A 23243-nucleotide genomic window follows, 5' to 3' on the forward strand; every position below is an offset into this window, starting at 1 on the left:
GAACTTGATCAGCTCAGCTTGAGACTATTTGTCTTGCGGGCACACATCTGCCCAGCCCCAAATGCATTTGCAAATAGCTCTGCTCTGCAGGGAAATTGGATTACAATTGTATATACTGTATACAGAAATCTCCCAGTATACACGGATAGACCAGTCCGGCCCTGATCGCTACTGTGTCCTACTTATTTAGAGAAGAGTTTAGCACGGGAAGGGCAGCAGGCAAGGAAGCAGTGCAGACATTGAGGAAAGTTAACAGGTAGGTAAATAAAACATGCTTTGCATATACATATATAAAAAGGGCTCAAAATGTATGCTCGCCCAGTAGAGATTGAACTGGGGCAAGTAAAAAGATACTGAGTGAACAGTGATAGTTATCTCCAGGGGCATTCCTCACACAGCAGACATACATCCAGAAATAATGGGTAGAGGTGCAGGGCTGGTAAGAGACACAATGGGAACGTTTAATTGTAGCATCTTTTAAGATTGCATGGATTTTAGCTAGGGGGAAGAAACCATTTTCTGATGCAGAGATAGTGAAAAACTGTTTCTTTGCTACAGCAGAAATATTGAATGCAGAGTTCATCATGAAAGATGCCATTATAAAGGAAATTAAAGGACTGTAGCTCACTGATTTAACAATAATGAGACGGATAGTAGACATTGGTAAACATATTAGTAACCAGTTAATACTAGATTTGTCTTCAGCGTTGTGTTTCAGCATTGCAGTGGGCGAAAGCTCAGACATAAGTGATGTTGCTCAACTGTGTGTTTGGGTTACGTTCCCAAAAGAAGATTCATTTAGAGAAAAAATGCTGTGTTTACTTCCACTCCTTGGTAAAACTAGAGGAGAGGAGACTCTGAATGCACTTCTTATATTATTTGAAGAAAAAAAAAAAAAACTTAGGCCTCGCTTCCATTGAGTCGATAAAAATGGAGCAGTAAGCTACCGAAGCGGCCAACAGCTAAAAGTAATTTACGGCTCCATTTTAGTACCAGGTTTCCATTGAAATATTTTGCGGATAGCGTGCAGTCGCTCTTTTCGTGTAGCTGTAAGTTAACGTTGTGTTAACGCTTCCATCTGATAACCCGACCTTACGCTATAGAATTTACGTTTAACGTCTGTGCTCCTTACCAGTGATCACCTCTCAAGAAAAATAAAGATACACTTATCCATATTTTTAATAATCAAATACTATTTTTTTAATATAATTATATTTACCACTTCATAAATATAAGTAATATGTATTGCTGCCCTAGGCATAGGTCTAGTTTGCATTCTGTAGATATGTTCTTGCATATATTATTATATTTAAATATATACCGATATTTCTATTAGAATATATAATTTCAACAATTTCTATACATGAGACAACAATAAATATTACTTATAACAATTTATTTCTACATTAAAACATTTGCATTATTTGCAAGTTTTATAATTTCAATAGAAAATAGGTCTCAAAAAGCACAATTTTCCTCTTTTACACCTAGTTGAGCTGGGTGTAATATTTCTCAATGTATCGACATCCTCCGACAGTATATTAACGGTTTGCGCTTTCATTGGAAACCTGGTATAATTTATCGATTAACGGCTTCTATTACTTTCTATGGGACGCGAAGATTTTTTCGGCAGCCGGAGTCCAGCTGCCGATATTGAGGTATAACGCGCCATTGTAAACAGTCGATAAACTATATTGCTTTTGACAGCATATTTAACGGTTTGCGAGTGCACGCAAACTGAATTACGACTCAATGGAAGCGAGGCCTTAGTTGGTCAGGTCTTGTAAGTATATATACTGACAGAGCTTGTTTATTTGTGGGTGAATTTATTCACCAACCAACTAAACTTACATTCTTGCTTTTCAAATAAAGATACAAAGAGAATGAAGAAAATTTGTTAATAGGAATAAATTAGAAAGTTGCTTAAAATTGCATGCTCTGAATCAAGAAAGAAAAAAAATTTGGGTTGAGTGTCCCTTAAGATTACACATAATAATAAACGAAATTATCCAGAATAATAAAAATTAAACCTAATCTAATAGCCCTATAAAAAAAAGCCACCCCAAAATAAAACACCCCCTAACTTAACAATAAACTACCAATAGCCCTTAAAAAGGCCTTTTGTAGGGCATTGCCCTAAGTTAAACAGCTCTTTTACATTAAAAATTTACAAAGTCCCCCCAAACAGTAAAACCCCACACACAAACCCCCCCAAAAAAAACTAAGTCTAAAAAACCCCTAAGCTACCCATTGCTCCTTAAGGGGCATTTGTATGGGCATTGCCCTCAAAAGGGCATTCAACTCTTTTACTGCTCATTAAAATAAAAAAGCCCTAATCTTAAAAAAAAAACACCCAAAAAACAAAAAAAAAACCTAAGTCTAACCCCCAAATAGATACTCACCATTCTTGAAGTCCAGCGCAGAAGCACGGGGATCTCTTCTATCTTCATCCAGGGCGAAGGCGGCGCAGAGCGGAGGTGACCGCGGAACAGGACCAGCGACCGCGGAGCCATCAAGTGTGGAGGATCTTCTTCATACGCTCGTCGTCGCACACTGAGGGTTGAATGCAAGTTACCCCTTTTATATTGGGGTACCGTTGCATTCCTATTGCCTGAAAAATTCAAATCAGCCAAAAGGATGAGAGCTGCTTAAATCCTATTGGCTGATTTGAACAGCCAGCGGTTTAGGGGTTAATAACTTTATTATAGTAGTAGCGATGTGGGGGGCCAGCGGTTTAGGGGTTAAAGGGACAGTACACCCAATTTTTTTCTCCCATTTAAATTGTTCCCAATGATCTATTTAACCTGCTGGAGAGTATTAAATAGTTTACAAGTAGCTCCTTTACCCCTATTTTGGCCTTTGAAATAACTGATTTAGCTTGTGGTTTCCCAACCTATACTAAAAGTTTTGATACTGGAGTATCAGCTATTGAATAGCCTAAGTAAACACAGCCAGCAAAATAATTGATACTCCCAGTGGGGTGCAGGATAGTTAAGTAATACAATGATAATTGTCCATTGTTCTCTCTATGTATTGAGCTTTAGTTTTCCAGACAAATATAAGATAAGGAAGCCTGTGTGTACATAAAAGTGATAACATAATGAGATCTGATATTACCTGAAACTCAACCCATTGTAATAGGCTGTGGTTTAAAAGCACAAAAGCAGCTACTTTATATACACAAACCTGAAAATGCAATTTCTCATACATTTTATACTCTGCAGCTGGTTTAACAAGTCATTGAAATTACATTAATATACAAACAATATTACAGTGTACTGTCCCTTTAATAACTTTGTTTAGTGTTGGCAATGTCGAGGGCGGCGGTTTAGGGGTTAATAACTTTATTAAGTGTTGCAATGTCGGGGGGGGGGCGGTGGATTAGGGGTATTTAGACTAGGGTTTTATGTTAGGGTGTTATATTTATATATACCTTTCTTTTCCCCATTGTCGGTATATACGAGGTTAGAAAATTATTATTTATTATTATCTTAGCAATAAACTCCAAGAAAATGTTGCCAACCAATAAAATGTATATATGTAACAATTAAAAATTAAAATTTATTCCTTTGTTCTAGATTAGTTAAATTTATAAACACCTTGAATTATATTTATGTAGAAACTAGATTATGACTCAATTATACACACTTATTCCGTTACAATAAAATATGGACCACTAACTTAACAGTGCTTAATTAAAGGGACATTAAACCCCCAAAAAATTCTTTCATGATACAGAGGACACAATTTTTTAAAACTTTCCAATTTAGTTCTATTATCGATTTGTTTTCATTCTCATGTTATTCTTTGTTGAAGAGATACCTAGGTAGGTAGCGTGCACATGCCTGAAGCACTACACGACAGGAAATAGTGCTGCCATCTAGTGCCCCTGCTAATGTATAACATTGTTGCAAAACTGCTACTATATAGTGCTGCAGACACGTGCACACTCTTGAGTTTACATTTATGCTTTTCCACAAAGGATAACAAGAAAACTAAGAAAATTTGATAATAGAAGTATATTAGAAAGTTTTTTTAAAATGTTATGTTTTATCTAAATCATGAAAGAAAAAAAATTGAGTTTTATGTCCCTTAAATAACTACCAGAGATTTAACCACAATAACCAATTTATGTACAGTTCTGAAAGAGTTCACAATCATGACGTATAAATCTGGAGTGCAAAATCCTGTCTAGCAAATAAATTACTTAGCATTAAATATGACTGATTCTAATTTACACAGGACTATGGATATAAACTTAAAACACCAAATATGCTCTTTAAATTACCAGCTGCAATCTAATTATAGCTTTAGAATACCTTTGATTTAAGACATTAAAAATATAGAACAATCATATACATCACCAAATAAACCATTTGAAGATCAGCTTTTTCAGATAAATTCAGTTCACCTCATATGAGAAGTATTGCAATTATGGATAAAGTGTCACGCCGCGCCGCGCCGCTCTAGCCTTTGCTAGGGGCATGGCGTCTCCTTCCCTGCTCGTTGCCAGGCGCTGTGTCGGGTCCGGATGCATGCAGCACTGAAGTCATTGACACACGCTCCTCGCAGATGCCGGTATGGATTCCTCTGGCACGAGTCCTGCGCCTATGTAAGTCGCTCAATAGCGATCTATCACTGCCCACATATAGGTGTTACTTTGTGTGCTCCTGGGTGTGATAGATCATTACTACAGTATTGACTTTATGTGTTTGAACCGTGCCTGTCTGACTACTCTGCCTGTTATACCCCTAAATTGCTGGATTAATATACTGCTGCTGAACTCTGCCTGTCTGACTACTCCGCCTGTTTAACCCCTAAATTGCTGGATTGATATACTGCTGCTGAACCCTGCCTGTCTGACTACTCTGCCGTTTAATATTACATGCTCTAAGTATGGTCTCACAATGATCACTAAGCACTGGTGTTTTGTTTGTTTTGTTTTTTTATTCACATGGACTGAAACATATAGCTGGGAAGGGAATTTGCTGGATTTGACCCAGCACCTTCAGATTTAAGCTTCATTCTCTGCCTTATTAAAGTCTCTCTCTAACTAAGGGGTTACATGAACCTCCCTGTCACAGTCTGCATTAACATGCTGCTTCTAGTTTTTGCCTGGCTGCCACACTGAAAGTCAGTCAAGCCCAACATGCTCCTCTTCTTCCCAGCCCAGCAAGACACACACTTGATGTTTCAAAAGCCACACACCAGCAGATGGCAGCCCATTGCAAGAAGCTAAGCAAATGCAGGAAGAAAGGTCATGGGCAGGAGGCTGAGGCAGGCTGCATGGCCAAGTGTCTGATTATTTTACCCTTCATGTCTTTATGGTTTACTGCTCAACATCATTGTCACACTTGGGAACTTGCAGAACATTTTTAAGTATAATAAAGAGCTGTAAGTTAATGTTCAAAATATCCCTCTTTTTTGATAAGCAACAAACTATATCTAATAACCTTCAGTGGCTGTTTTCTGGTTGTCATTTTAGAGTGTAACTATATAAATTTATGTTCACATATTTATACACTGTGGAATTTTGGCAATTTTGAAAGTCTTGATATTATCACAAAGAATGCTGCAAATACATGATATGTAATACTATTGTTTTATTATATTTTTCCACTTCAGTGATTTATACTTGTTTTTTCCTTTCGCAGGAAGTTGATGATTTCCTATAAGAATTACAGATTCAGCAAGTGCTCTCAAGTGAGAAATATAAAATTGATATGAGTGCTGAATGTCTCAGAAAATACTGTATATGTTATAAAAACTGGGCTAAATTGCTGTCATTTCAAAGCAAAAATCTTTCATCAAACAATTATAATATTCTGGGAGTACTATTAATAAATTTATAAATGGAAATATTTCTTTCTAGATCTCTTTTTTTAACAAAAGCTTAAATAAAAAATTGACTCTGCCAGATTACCAGGGGTGGACTGACACCAACCAGGGCCCGCGGGCAGCAATTAGATAAGAGTCTTCCCTCCTTCCCCACTTTGCCCTCTATGTCCTTCATCACCCTACAGTCTGCCTGCCTTGCCCCCACCAGGGCCCACAACATCAAGGGACAGGAACACCACACTCCAGGGTCCCCACAGCCACAGACCCACCCCTCAAGTGCCCCACCCTCCAGGGCCAGATCCCAAACAACAGGAGCCCCAGAGCCACAGACCTATTCAGAAACAGGGTATCCACTCCACGGATAGGGCACCCACTCCAACCACCCTTAATTGCTTAGTTACTGCTAGTACAGCTGTCAGCACTGAGCTAGCTCATGATCATCTGACACCTGCCCCAACTCCCAACTAGTAGCTAAGCTGTCAGAGCTGTAGCTGCGCTAATCTTTGAACTGTGGGGAAGGGCTGCCACTGCTGCGCTAGCTCATTTAACCATCTATGACTGCAGGTCCTTGATCCAAGTCCTATTGCCTGACTGCTCAGTCTGCCCATGCAGATTATAGATGCACCGGAAATGTTTTTATTTGCAACTCTGCTTTGGGTTCAGGATCACTTGTTGCCACCATTGAGTTGGCAAAGAGGTTAAGCCTCAGTGTGTGCAACTGTGCAAATACTATTAAGTGGGGCAGAGTTATCAGTGTCCCCTGCTGTCACTTGACACTGTCTGATACAGATTCCTTTTATAACACTGATACAACATAGTACACAAAACAGGTGCACACTCCTCAGCCTACTTCAGTATGCCCTCATGGAAAAAGACAAGTGTCAACCAAGGAGATCAAGAGTAAAAGGTAGATTTGTTAACAAAAGCAAGTATGTTTGTCAACTTTTTAAAAATAAAATAAAGCAGACTAAGGAAATGATACATTGATGGTTGTGTGCATATATATTACACACACACACACACACACACACACACACATATATATACACACACAAATACACAAACACACATACATATACACAAAAGACAGAAATTGACTGGGTACACATCCCATAACCCTGAAAAAACTCACAGTCCTGGGAGCTCCCCAGTATTCACAGCCAGCTGAACAGATTCCAGTGACTCTGGGAGTTAACCCCAGACAAGCCTGGGTGCAAAGCCCATAGGGAAAATTACTTTCTTGTTCGGGATGATTGACATGTCCTGCTCTCATGCAATTAGTGAAAAGGTGCAATGGTGAAAAGGAAAATAGTTCATCCTACCTCCATGTTTGTGTGTTTTATATATTGTCACCACTGTTTGAATCATTATGCAGAGCCACCATTGGTTTGCTATGTTGTGCAGAGCCACCACTTTGATCCATTATTTCATGCAGAAATTAACCATTATAGTTATAATAAATTAGATTAACAGTCAAGAATTGAATTGAAATTATTTTATGTTTGTTTCTGAATGAAAATAAAAAGGCAATTAAGAAATATTTTGTCACAGTTTTTCAAGGTTTGCATAACTGAATTCTGAAACTCCATTGCAAAAGAATTTGTAGATCATGAAATACTGACACAATTGTGGTAAGAAATTAAATGCATCTCTGTTTTCCATATAAGCAAAGAAATGTTTTACTATCAATGTTATTTAAAGGGACACAAAGGTCACTTTGCCTGTGGCTGTTATTGGTTGCAGCCTGTTTTGCTCCAGAGTTAAACACCCTTTTAACTCACACGAGCATCAACACAAACACATACAGACAGCCCTACAACACCTAAACCCTGTTGTACAACTGCTTCAGCTGTCATACAACTAGTTCTAGGTGCATAAAAGTCTATGCAGAGGCACACAAAGAAATTAGCACCAATGCACCAAAAACCTTGCCACTGTCTCGCACCAACAAAAATAAACAAATAAATAACAACCACTATATAATCTATTCCATTGCTTGTTAACCCTAATCATGACCTCCTCCATTGCAATTATCTTTCCTGTAATACCCACTGCAATGAACCCTTACAACTTTCTGCACCCACCACCACAAAACCCTAACTGCAACAAGACCCCCCAACGCAATGAACCCTATCTGTGACCCCCCCCAAAAAAAAACCCTCTTTAAAGTGATGGTAAACACAAGTGTATTTTAATAGTTTTAATGTAATCTTATTACCTCCACTAGCTAAACCACAAATGATGTTTTGTTTTTAATTTTTATTTACATATTTTATTCCCCGCATTGCGCCCTTGTCATGTCGAAATCTGCGACCCAACAGAATGTACGACCGTGACATCACCACATTCCTGAGCGCACACGTGACTGGTTGCAAAATCAGAAGGAACAGCTGTCTGTCATCGGATTTTGTAACCAGAAAGTGCGCATGTGACAGTCGGGTTGCAGAATATGTACCCCACTGGTCCTAATAACATTAAAGATTGGACTAATGTCTCATCAACTAGGATTTATGAGGGGCAGCATTACTAACTGACGTTTTGCGCACAGTGTAATTATCAAACAGACCCGTAGCATCAGAGTCAGAGCCACATCAGACAGTTACCTGTGGAATTTATCATAATAAAAATAAAGTTGAAATGACTGTAGAGAGCAATAGAAATTAGTTTGGAAGTTATTGAAACGGAAATAATTTTAAATGTTAACATGGCATTACCCCATGACGTTTGTGACGTTTATAAACCGCAGTTTGAGACCACAGTAACACTAGTAAGTCTGTAGTGACAATAGTAGGTTGTGCACCATATTCTAATGGATGTCAAGTCTCTCCCTCCGAGCAGTCAGCGTTCCTGGGATGGTCCCGGGGAGGGGCATAGCCTGGGAAGGAGGTTTCTCTAACAGGTGATTGGTGGTCAACCAGTCATGTGTGAGCTCAGGAATGTGGTGACGTCACGGTCGCACATTCCGTCAGGTCGCAGGTTTCGACACGACACAGTTTAACTCTGCCCCATATGGTTTTCATTATACTACTGAACTGACGTGTACTGCAGTCCCACCCGCTCTACACGTCAGAGCCTATGCGCACTCCAGAAAGGGAATACATAAAAAAGCAATACATTTATATATTTGTAATGACAAATTAAATTTTGTAATGTATGTCACCAAAATATTGTTTTTATAAATTTACTGGAACAGAACCAAGTAAACAATGAATCGCAATTGAATGAACGATTCATTGTTTACTTTGGCGTGAACAGCGTGAATCCTAAGTCATGTGCACGTGCAAATTATGGACCATTTACAATTGCTAATGATCTACAGAGTGAAAAATTGCGCTATATAGTGCAAGCGTGCAACGCTCTTATTGAAGTAAGCCTGACGAACGACTGGCTTACTGATTGGAGGATGCAATAAGTAAAAGATTTAAAAATGTAAACGATCATATTTACAAAACATGAACAACCAGAGTTTTAACATCACTTTATCGTTAACACACAGGAACAAACCACAAACACACATCACTAGAAAATCAATTATACTACTTCTTCAGCAGCACCAACACATACATACAGCCCTACAACACCTAAACCCTGTTGTACAACTGCTTCTCCAGCACCAGTACAAACACATACCGACAGTCCTACAACACCTAAACCCTGTTATACAACTGCTTCAGTAGCACCAGTACAACCACATACAGGCAGCCCTACAACACCTAAACCCTGTTGTACAACTGCTTCAGCAGCACCCGTACAACCACATACAGACAGCCCTACAACACCTAAAACCTGTTGTAAAACTTATTCAGCTTCATCAGTACAACCACATACAGACAGCCCTACAACACCTAAACCCTGTTGTACAACTGCTTCAGCAGCACCAGTACAACCACATACAGACAGCCCTACAACACCTAACACCTGTTGTACAACTTATTCAGCAGCATCAGTACAACCACATACCGACAGCGCTACAACACCTAAAACCTGTTGTACAACTGCTTCAGCAGCACCAGTACAACCACATACAGACAGCCCTACAATACCTAAACCCTGTTGTACAATTGCTTCAGCAGCATCAGTACAACCACATACAGACATCCCTTCAACACATAAACCCTGCTGTACAACTGCTTCAGCAGCACCAGTACAACCACAGACAGCCCTACAACACCCAAAACCTGTTGTACAACTGCTTCAGCAGCACCAGTACAACCACATACAGACAGCCCTACAACACCTAAACCCCGTTGTACAACTGCTTCAGCAGCATCAGTACAACCACATACAGAAAGCCCTACAACACCTAAACCCTGTTGTACAACTGCTTCAGCAGCATCAGTACAACCACATACACACAGCCCTACAAAACCTAAACCCTGTTGTACAACTGCTTCAGCAGCATCAGTACAACCACCTACAGACAGCCCTACAACACCTAAACCCTGTTGTACAACTGCTTCAGCAGCATCAGTACAACCACATACAGACAGCCCTACAACACCTAAACCCTGTTGTACAACTGCTTCAGCAGCATCAGTACAACCACATACAGACAGCCCTACAACACCTAAACCCTGTTGTACAAGTACAACTGCTTCTGCAGCACCAGTACAACCACATACAGACAGCACTACAACACCTAAACCCTGTTGTACACCTGCTTCAGCAGCACCAGTACAACCACATACAGACAGCCCTACAACACCTAAACCCTGTTGTACAACTGCTTCAGCAGCACCAGTACAACCACATACAGACAGCCCTACAACACCTAAACCCTGTTGTACAACTGCTTCAGCAGCATCAGTACAACCACATAGACATCCCTACAACACCTAAACCCTGTTGTACAACTGCTTCAGCAGCATCAGTACAACCACATACAGACAGCCGTACAACACCTAAACCCTGTTGTACAAATGCTTCTCCAGCACCAGTACAACCACATACCGACAGCCCTACAACACCTAAACCCTGTTGTACAACTGCTTCAGTAGCACCAGTACAACCGTACAACCACATACAGACAGCCCTACAACACCTAAACCCTGTTGTACAACTGCTTCTCCAGCACCAGTACAACCACATACAGACAGCCCTACAGCACCTAACACCTGTTGTACAACTTATTCAGCTTCATTAGTACAACCACATACAGACAGCCCTACAACACCTAAACCCTGTTGTACAACTGCTTCAGCAGCACCAGTACAACCACATACAGACAGCCCTACAACGCCTACCACCTGTTGTACAACTTATTCAGCAGCATCAGTACAACCACATACCGACAGCGCTACAACACCTAAAACCTGTTGTACAATTGCTTCAGCAGCATCAGTACAACCACATACAGACATCCCTACAACACCTAAACCCTGCTGTACAACTGCTTCAGCAGCACCAGTACAACCACAGACAGCCCTACAACACCCAAACCCTGTTGTACAACTGCTTCAGCAGCACCAGTACAACCACACACAGACAGCCCTACAACACCTAAACCCTGTTGTACAACTGCTTTAGCAGCACCATTACAACCACATACAGACAGCCCTACAACACCTAAACCCTGTTGTACAACTGCTTCAGCAGCACCAGTACAACCACATACAGACAGCCCTACAACACCTAAACCCTGTTGTAAAACTGCTTTAGAAGCATCAGTACAACCACATACAGACAGCCCTACAACACCTAAACCCTGTTGTACAACTGCTTCAGCAGCACCAGTACAACCACATACAGACAGCCCTACAACACCTAAACCCTGTTGTACAACTGCTTCAGCAGCATCAGTACAACCACATACAGACAGCCATACAACACCTAAACCCTGTTGTACAACTGCTTCAGCAGCATCAGTACAACCACATACAGACAGCCCTACAACACCTAAACCCTGTTGTACAAGTACAACTGCTTCTGCAGCACCAGTACAACCACATACAGACAGCACTACAACACCTAAACCCTGTTGTACACCTGCTTCAGCAGCACCAGTACAACCACATACAGACAGCCCTACAACACCTAAACCCTGTTGTACAACTGCTTCAGCAGCACCAGTACAACCACATACAGACAGCCCTACAACACCTAAACCCTGTTGTACAACTGCTTCAGCAGCATCAGTACAACCACATAGACATCCCTACAACACCTAAACCCTGTTGTACAACTGCTTCAGCAGCATCAGTACAACCACATACAGACAGCCGTACAACACCTAAACCCTGTTGTACAAATGCTTCTCCAGCACCAGTACAACCACATACCGACAGCCCTACAACACCTAAACCCTGTTGTACAACTGCTTCAGTAGCACCAGTACAACCGTACAACCACATACAGACAGCCCTACAACACCTAAACCCTGTTGTACAACTGCTTCTCCAGCACCAGTAAAACCACATACAGACAGCCCTACAGCACCTAACACCTGTTGTACAACTTATTCAGCTTCATTAGTACAACCACATACAGACAGCCCTACAACACCTAAACCCTGTTGTACAACTGCTTCAGCAGCACCAGTACAACCACATACAGACAGCCCTACAACGCCTACCACCTGTTGTACAACTTATTCAGCAGCATCAGTACAACCACATACCGACAGCGCTACAACACCTAAAACCTGTTGTACAATTGCTTCAGCAGCATCAGTACAACCACATACAGACATCCCTACAACACCTAAACCCTGCTGTACAACTGCTTCAGCAGCACCAGTACAACCACAGACAGCCCTACAACACCCAAACCCTGTTGTACAACTGCTTCAGCAGCACCAGTACAACCACACACAGACAGCCCTACAACACCTAAACCCTGTTGTACAACTGCTTTAGCAGCACCATTACAACCACATACAGACAGCCCTACAACACCTAAACCCTGTTGTACAACTGCTTCAGCAGCACCAGTACAACCACATACAGACAGCCCTACAACACCTAAACCCTGTTGTAAAACTGCTTTAGAAGCATCAGTACAACCACATACAGACAGCCCTACAACACCTAAACCCAGTTGTACAACTGCTTCAGCAGCACCAGTGCAACCACATACATACAGACAGCCCTACAACACCTAAAACCTGTTGTACAACTTATTCAGCTTCATCAGTACAACCACATACAGACAGCCCTACAACACCTAAACCCTGTTGTACAACTGCTTCAGCAGCACCAGTACAACCACATACAGACAGCCCTACAACGCCTACCACCTGTTGTACAACTTATTCAGCAGCATCAGTACAACCACATACCGACAGCGCTACAACACCTAAAACCTGTTGTACAATTGCTTCAGCAGCATCAGTACAACCACATACAGACATCCCTACAACACCTAAACCCTGCTGTACAACTGCTTCAGCAGCACCAGTACAACCACAGACAGCCCTACAACACCCAAACCCTGTTGTACAACTGCTTCAGCAGCACCAGTACAACCACACACAGAGAGCCCTACAACACCTAAACCCTGTTGTACAACTGCTTTAGCAGCACCAATACAACCACATACAGACAGCCCTACAACACCTAAACCCTGTTGTACAACTGCTTCAGCAGCACCAGTACAACCACATACAGACAGCCCTACAACACCTAAACCCTGTTGTAAAACTGCTTTAGAAGCATCAGTACAACCACATACAGACAGCCCTACAACACCTAAACCCAGTTGTACAACTGCTTCAGCAGCACCAGTGCAACCACATACATACAGACAGCCCTACAGCACCTAACACCTGTTGTACAACTTATTCAGCTTCATTAGTACAACCACATACAGACAGCCCTACAACACCTAAACCCTGTTGTACAACTGCTTCAGCAGCACCAGTACAACCACATACAGACAGCCCTACAACGCCTACCACCTGTTGTACAACTTATTCAGCAGCATCAGTACAACCACATACCGACAGCGCTACAACACCTAAAACCTGTTGTACAATTGCTTCAGCAGCATCAGTACAACCACATACAGACATCCCTACAACACCTAAACCCTGCTGTACAACTGCTTCAGCAGCACCAGTACAACCACAGACAGCCCTACAACACCCAAACCCTGTTGTACAACTGCTTCAGCAGCACCAGTACAACCACACACAGACAGCCCTACAACACCTAAACCCTGTTGTACAACTGCTTTAGCAGCACCATTACAACCACATACAGACAGCCCTACAACACCTAAACCCTGTTGTACAACTGCTTCAGCAGCACCAGTACAACCACATACAGACAGCCCTACAACACCTAAACCCTGTTGTAAAACTGCTTTAGAAGCATCAGTACAACCACATACAGACAGCCCTACAACACCTAAACCCTGTTGTACAACTGCTTCAGCAGCACCAGTACAACCACATACAGACAGCCCTACAACACCTAAACCCTGTTGTACAACTGCTTCAGCAGCATCAGTACAACCACATACAGACAGCCATACAACACCTAAACCCTGTTGTACAACTGCTTCAGCAGCATCAGTACAACCACATACAGACAGCCCTACAACACCTAAACCCTGTTGTACAAGTACAACTGCTTCTGCAGCACCAGTACAACCACATACAGACAGCACTACAACACCTAAACCCTGTTGTACACCTGCTTCAGCAGCACCAGTACAACCACATACAGACAGCCCTACAACACCTAAACCCTGTTGTACAACTGCTTCAGCAGCACCAGTACAACCACATACAGACAGCCCTACAACACCTAAACCCTGTTGTACAACTGCTTCAGCAGCATCAGTACAACCACATAGACATCCCTACAACACCTAAACCCTGTTGTACAACTGCTTCAGCAGCATCAGTACAACCACATACAGACAGCCGTACAACACCTAAACCCTGTTGTACAAATGCTTCTCCAGCACCAGTACAACCACATACCGACAGCCCTACAACACCTAAACCCTGTTGTACAACTGCTTCAGTAGCACCAGTACAACCGTACAACCACATACAGACAGCCCTACAACACCTAAACCCTGTTGTACAACTGCTTCTCCAGCACCAGTAAAACCACATACAGACAGCCCTACAGCACCTAACACCTGTTGTACAACTTATTCAGCTTCATTAGTACAACCACATACAGACAGCCCTACAACACCTAAACCCTGTTGTACAACTGCTTCAGCAGCACCAGTACAACCACATACAGACAGCCCTACAACGCCTACCACCTGTTGTACAACTTATTCAGCAGCATCAGTACAACCACATACCGACAGCGCTACAACACCTAAAACCTGTTGTACAATTGCTTCAGCAGCATCAGTACAACCACATACAGACATCCCTACAACACCTAAACCCTGCTGTACAACTGCTTCAGCAGCACCAGTACAACCACAGACAGCCCTACAACACCCAAACCCTGTTGTACAACTGCTTCAGCAGCACCAGTACAACCACACACAGACAGCCCTACAACACCTAAACCCTGTTGTACAACTGCTTTAGCAGCACCATTACAACCACATACAGACAGCCCTACAACACCTAAACCCTGTTGTACAACTGCTTCAGCAGCACCAGTACAACCACATACAGACAGCCCTACAACACCTAAACCCTGTTGTAAAACTGCTTTAGAAGCATCAGTACAACCACATACAGACAGCCCTACAACACCTAAACCCAGTTGTACAACTGCTTCAGCAGCACCAGTGCAACCACATACATACAGACAGCCCTACAACACCTAAAACCTGTTGTACAACTTATTCAGCTTCATCAGTACAACCACATACAGACAGCCCTACAACACCTAAACCCTGTTGTACAACTGCTTCAGCAGCACCAGTACAACCACATACAGACAGCCCTACAACGCCTACCACCTGTTGTACAACTTATTCAGCAGCATCAGTACAACCACATACCGACAGCGCTACAACACCTAAACCCTGTTGTACAATTGCTTCAGCAGCATCAGTACAACCACATACAGACATCCCTACAACACCTAAACCCTGCTGTACAACTGCTTCAGCAGCACCAGTACAACCACAGACAGCCCTACAACACCCAAACCCTGTTGTACAACTGCTTCAGCAGCACCAGTACAACCACACACAGAGAGCCCTACAACACCTAAACCCTGTTGTACAACTGCTTTAGCAGCACCAATACAACCACATACAGACAGCCCTACAACACCTAAACCCTGTTGTACAACTGCTTCAGCAGCACCAGTACAACCACATACAGACAGCCCTACAACACCTAAACCCTGTTGTAAAACTGCTTTAGAAGCATCAGTACAACCACATACAGACAGCCCTACAACACCTAAACCCAGTTGTACAACTGCTTCAGCAGCACCAGTGCAACCACATACATACAGACAGCCCTACAACACCTAAAACCTGTTGTACAACTTATTCAGCTTCATCAGTACAACCACATACAGACAGCCCTACAACACCTAAACCCTGTTGTACAACTGCTTCAGCAGCACCAGTACAACCACATACAGACAGCCCTACAACGCCTACCACCTGTTGTACAACTTATTCAGCAGCATCAGTACAACCACATACCGACAGCGCTACAACACCTAAAACCTGTTGTACAATTGCTTCAGCAGCATCAGTACAACCACATACAGACATCCCTACAACACCTAAACCCTGCTGTACAACTGCTTCAGCAGCACCAGTACCACCACAGACAGCCCTACAACACCCAAACCCTGTTGTACAACTGCTTCAGCAGCACCAGTACAACCACACACAGAGAGCCCTACAACACCTAAACCCTGTTGTACAACTGCTTTAGAAGCATCAGTACAACCACATACAGACAGCCCTACAACACCTAAACCCAGTTGTACAACTGCTTCAGCAGCACCAGTGCAACCACATACATACAGACAGCCCTACAACACCTAAAACCTGTTGTACAACTTATTCAGCTTCATCAGTACAACCACATACAGACAGCCCTACAACACCTAAACCCTGTTGTACAACTGCTTCAGCAGCACCAGTACAACCACCTACAGACAGCTCTACAACACCTAAACCCTGTTGTACAACTGCTTCAGTAGCATCAGTACAACCACCTACAGACAGCCCTACAACACCTAAACCCTCTTGTACAACTGCTTCAGCAGCATCAGTACAACACACATATAGACAACCCTACAACACCTAAACCCTGTTGTACAACTGCTTCAGCAGCATCAGTACAACGACATACACACAGCCCTACAAAACCTAAACCCTGTTGTACAACTGCTTCAGCAGCATCAGTACAACCACATACATACAGCCCTACAACACCTAAACCCTATTGTACAACTGCTTCAGCAGCACCAGTACAACCACATACAGACAGCCCTACAACACCTAAACCCTGTGGTAAAACTGCTTCAGCAGCATCAGTACAACCACATACAGACAGCCCTACAACACCTAAACCCTGTTGTACAACTGCTTCAGCAGCATCAGTACAACCACATACAGACAGCCCTACAACACCTAAACCCTGTTGTACAACTGCTTCAGTAGCATCAGTACAACCACATACAGAAAGCCCTACAACACCTAAACCCTGTTGTACAACTGCTTCAGCAGCACCAGTACAACTTTATAAATCGCGAAAGAAAAAAATTGGGTTTCATGTCCCTTTAATCTTAAAAGCAACTATGAGTAATCCCCACAGCAATTAACCCTTACAATTATCTGCAACCAGCACACTTAACGCTAACTGCAACAAGACCCCTGAAATGCATTGACCCTTAACTGTGACAACCTCCCTGAAACCCCCCATTTAACACACAAACAATACCCCAACCACAAAAACACACCTCTCCAATACAACCACCTCTAACAACTGAAAGTAACCTTTATTTTAAAAGAAAAAAAATGGAGAAAAATAACTTTTATACACAGACTTATCGGGTCCCAAAGTCTGAATCTTTTTTTGGCCCCTCCTCTATTTATAATTATCATTTCTGTTCAATACTTTTTGGTTTCTCAAGTGGTGAATGAAGGAGTGTATGTAAAGTACATCTGCAATTACACATGGGGTACTTAGAGTAAAAAGACTGTCTTTGTTTTATTTTTACTTCACCACAGGCAAACAGTTAACTAATGAGATTGTAAAGGTGCACGCACACTATCAAAGCTGAACCCATTCACAGACACACCACTAAAAATCTGCCTCCTAGTTTTATTTTTTCATATCTCAAATATATCATTTATATATAAGCCCAAGTTGATACACTGCTACTGTCTAGTGCCAGATACTCTTTATTCTTATGTAAACATAAGCAACCTCAAAATATACACAGACTGACACCAAAAACTAAGTACATAGAAAGGCTTTGGCTGTCACTGTCAGATACATGAATCTAATACTGATGGGAACATACTATATTTGAAGAAAATATTTCTCCTGTTAGAGGGACATGACAGTCCAAATTGAAAGCACATGAGTAGTTTGGCTAAAATACAAGTATGACAAAAGAACTTAGATAAGGGGGCAGACTGCAGAGGCTTACATACAAGGTAATCTCACAGGTTAAAAGCAGGGGTGAAACTACAGGGGGTGCAGAGGTCGCAATTGCGACTGGGCACCCAAAGGTGGGGGCCCAGCTTAAAAAAAAAATGAAATGAAAATAGTTGACCTGCCACTGCCTGCACTGATATCATGTGAGTGTGACGTGATGCTTCACTAGTGTGTCTGACTACAGGGGTTAGTCTTTCTGTTTTACCCATTGGTGTTTATGTGTGTGCGGGTATGTATGTATGTGACTGTGTGTGTGTATTTATGCATGTATGTGTGTGTGTATGTTTGTGGAACCAGCAAATTACAGACCTTGTTACTACAGCATGGGTGGGGGTGGGGGTGGGGGTAAACAGTGTCACTAAACAGTACCACTATATACAGTATGGGGGGCTGGACTATGTCACAGACTACTGTGGTCACTTTATAAATTACTGGGGCAGGTAGGGTCAGGCCAGCCATCTCACCGGCAGATTACAGACTGTGTCACTGACTCACTATATACAGTACTGGTGGGTTAAACAGTGTCACTATATACAGTAATAGGGGGTCAGACCATCTCACAGACTGTGGGCACAGGGTACCTCCTTTTGCAGACATGTAATCTAATTCACATTTTTTTTTTCTGTGTTAAATGTTAAAGAAAAAAAGATATATATCAAATTCACTTTTATTCGGGGGTGGGTGGCCCTTCTTAGATTCTTGCACCTGGGCCCTGTGGTTTCTAGTTACGCCTCTGGTTAAAAGTATATTAATATAACAGAGTTGGTTAAGCAAAACTGTGGAATGGGTAATAAAGTGATTATCTATATTTTTAAACAATAAACATTTTCAAGTAGACTGTCCCTTTAAAAGTAATCTTACCAGTACTGTTCAGCCCTGCACTTGGCATATGCTCAACGTCCCACAAACTACTACAGAAGAAAACTCTATAGAACAATTTTAAAAAGAGAGGCATTTATCAAATCAGGAAGAACTGGAAGACTTGAAATAGGTGCTGCTCCTTTAAAATAAAAGACAGCTGAAATAGATGTGCAAATCAAGCAACCACCAATAACATGAATGTGACCTACTTTTTGTTTGTAAGATTTCACAGTATGTTACCAGTGCTACAAAAAACTGTTTCTCTTTATTTGTGTCCATGAGTCATGGAATCTTTTGGGTGATTTAGCCATGGGTTCAGACACGTTTGCATGAATTACTCAGATAATAGCAAGTATATTGTTTTTATAGTAATAAGCTTTTGGCTCCATGTATGCACTTATAAATTAGACATAGATGTGGAAAACTTAAAGTGAATGTCAAGTTAACATGACATCCTTACGGCATGGTATAGACTTTTAAAAATTAGCATCAGTTTAATTTATGAAATTTTTAAAATTGTTTTATTTTCTTAAATTTCTACCTTTTTACTGCACCACAGATAAGCGCAGCTCTCCCATCCGCCATACTGTCTAATTGATTGACAGATGACGATTCTTTAAACAATGAATCCTTGTTCTCCCCCCCCCCCCGGGCCGTGATGTTTATGCAAAGGGGCTGAACGCCACGGGGAGAAACAAGGATCGTGCTATTAAACTAAATGTAGCTCGCTCCTGCTACCAGACCAGAGCGGGAGTGAGCTACATTGAGTTTAATAGCAAGATCGGGCGCTGTGATTAGACAGCGTGCCCGCAATACGCTTGGTAAAAAAAAAACCAGACCCGCTCAGAAGAGCCAGGAGCTGCGTTCTGTTTTCGTAGTAAAATATCTCTCTAACCCTTTGCTTTAGAAAGCTGGCCCTAAATTAATGTTGTATAATTCTGCACTATGTGCAGACTTATATAACATTATTTGCTAGATTTACTGTCCCTTTAATGCATTAGATATCAGTAGACACTTACTGTTTCATGCACAAATATTCTAACAAATTTGTGATTTCCTTATCTGCTGAAAAACCGGAAATCAAACAAGCACTGCATATTCTGCATATTTTTGATTTCTCTCTAATTCCCAATAACGCCTGCTACATCAGTGTGATAGTTTGAAAATACCAGTATAAAAGGTAATACAAACAAAAACTATATATATAATACTGTTGTGGTCTTATCTAACCCATGTTAATATAGCAGTAAATTGGTTTACTATGCAAAATATATTAACAAATGTAATGTGTCATTAAATATATTTAAAGTCATTTTAATAAGTTGACATCTCCATGCATTATCTGAGAAACTGCAATGGAAAAAATATTGCTTTAATTAGTTAAATCTATTAAAAACTGTGATAATAATAAAACATGTTTTTAAAAAAACGGCATTATTATTTTAAAGTACACAATAAATTGCCATAATCAGTTCTATAACAAACAAACAAAACACTGCTGGGGAAGTTCAGAATCATACACAGGCAAAGCAATTGCTAAATCATATATTATTGCTGCTTCAGTCTGCACAAGTGAAGGACTAAAACAAAGTGATAGCCCCACCTGAGCCACTTCCCATCATTCCTCGCTGTAATCACTTACCTACTGTTGAGATGTAGGAGGGGACAGTGTTGTCCGTGAATCTGGTGACAATGCAGGTTTTCCCTACATCTGAGTCTCCTGTCATCACCAGCTTTGCCACCAAGTTCGTTGTCATGTTCAGATAAGGCAGTTCGCTAGGTATCTCACTGCCTAAGCTTAGCAACGCGTACTAACTTATTATTAATTGCTAAATAGCTGTGTGAGAGTTACAGTCAGAGGATATAGGCAGAGTAATGCTGTACACTAGCACAAGCTTTGCTTCCGCATTGTGAAGCACTTCATTGTGCAATGCTTCTTCCTTTAGACTAGGGCAGGCTGGGAAGGGGGCTGGGAGCTGATGTGCTAACCAGATGGAAGTGAGAAAAAAGCCCTTCAGAACCCCTACTGCTGCTATACTACATTTATATTTACATTTATATATACTACTATACAACTAATCCGTATCCTGGACACTAAGATTTGGTCAATAAACTTCCTCAGACTATATAAGGATTGGAAAGAATGCCTCACTGAAGTTATTTATTTTATTGTATTATGCAAATATGCAGCAGCTTTCTATGTTAAAAATACCTCAGAGTTCTGATACACGGTTGCCACATTTTTGTGCATCTAAAGAGTAAATTCATATAAACTTTTGATTTGTGTATATTTTTTGTTTTTGTGGGATTTTTTTTTTTTTTTTGGTCAGCTCAGGTTCTCAGATATTTAAAACTTAGTAATAAAATGCTGAGTTTAAAACCAATGACAATTTTTCATAGAAACGATAATTACCTGAATTTCCATTTGCTCAACTTTTGGCTTTGCTCTTCATGAGGTAGCTAATGAGGTAGCTACTCTGACCTAGTTAAATGAAATCATATTTTTTTTATTAATTTGTTTAATTAATAAACCACAATTTGAGGATTGTTGTTTTTAATGACTTCTTTTGACTTTAAAGGGACACTGTACCCAAAAATGTAATTTTGTGATTCAGATTGAGCGTGGAATTTTAAGCAAATTTCTAATTTACTCCTATTATCAAATTTTCTTCATTCTCTTGGTATCTTTATTTGAAATGCAAGAATGTAAGTTTAGATGCCGGCCCATTTTTGGTGAACAACCTGGGTTGTCCTTGCTGATTGGTGGATAAATTCATCCACCAATAAAAAAGTGCTGTCCAGAGTACTGAAACCAAAAAAAAGCTTAGATGCCTTCTTTTTCAAATAATGATAGCAAGAGAACGAAGAAAAAATGATAATAGGAGTAAATTAAAAAGTTGCTTAAAATTGCATGCTCTTTCTGAATTACAAATGAACAAATTTGGGTTCAGTGTCCCTTTAACATTTGGAGGAAGAGTTAAGGCTGTTTTAGTGACACTGAAATAAAAAAGAAATACATAAATATCTTCATGGATAATTTGCTTACTGGCGAATTATGACAACTCCCACAATCATATAGTGACAGATTACTAGTGGAGCACTAACAGTTACGTGCAAGCGATAAGGGGTTTATCACAGGTGTTTGCTCTCGTCGGGTTTATGGCTGGTATTTCAAGTTGAAAATAAACGCCATTGCATGAGCACAATCGCAATTTACGCTAGAATGATAACCCTATACTTAGAGCTCCGGTTAAAGGGACATTATACACTCATTTTTTCTTTGCATAAATGTTTTGTAGATAATCTATTTATATAGCCCATAAAGTTGGTTTTTTTTTTAAATGTATAGTTTTGCTTATTTTTTAATAACATTGCTCTGATTTTCAGACTCCTAACCAAGCCCCTAAGTTTTATGTGAATACCGTCAGCTACCTACTCCAGCTTGCTCCTGTTTGTGTAAAGGGTCTTTTCATATGCAAAAGAAGGGGGAGGGGGGGAGTGTCTTATTTCCCACTTGCAGTGGGCTTTCCAGCTACCTTTTCAACAGAGCTAAACTGACAGCTTCTAAGTAAGTTTTAAACAGTTTTATACTGGATTTTTATATCAGTGTCTGTGCATATTATTCTTTATAGTAGTGTCTGTTACATTCAGTTATATGAAAATGAGTGTATACTGTCCCTTTAACTGTTTCACGAAGCAAAAAAGTGTCACCAAACACAAAAATACATTACAAACTACACTCGTAATAACACCATCCAATAAAAATAATTAAAAAAAAATATTGCACAAAAAAGTTATAAAAAACATAGGAATGTGAAATATTCATATTTTCATGTCAAGTTAGCGCACAGGAGAATATGCAACAGGGTTTGCGCGCGAGATGGGTGTTATGTGTTTTTCCCACTTTTTTTGCTCCACACAATATTCTAAGTTCAGCTTTTAACTCATAATACGAGGGCAACCCAACGAGTGCAAAGAGCTTAAT

At 40.9% G+C, this 23243-nt stretch overlaps 1 protein-coding gene across 2 annotated transcripts in view; it reads right to left on the minus strand.

Annotated features, from left to right (window-relative positions):
* Nucleotides 1–21215, minus strand: part of LOC128660913 (ras-related protein Rab-10) — a 207349-nt gene extending 186134 nt beyond the window's left edge. For both annotated transcript variants that reach the window (XM_053715006.1, XM_053715005.1), the window contains exon 1: nt 20901–21215. In XM_053715006.1, coding sequence (XP_053570981.1) covers nt 20901–21015 — 115 coding nt within the window. In that variant the 5' untranslated portion in view covers nt 21016–21215. The remainder of the gene's footprint in view (nt 1–20900) is intronic.
* Nucleotides 21216–23243: the final 2028 nt, after the last annotated feature.

This window comes from Bombina bombina, chromosome 5 (assembly GCF_027579735.1).
Source record: "Bombina bombina isolate aBomBom1 chromosome 5, aBomBom1.pri, whole genome shotgun sequence".
Taxonomy (NCBI): domain Eukaryota; kingdom Metazoa; phylum Chordata; class Amphibia; order Anura; family Bombinatoridae; genus Bombina; species Bombina bombina.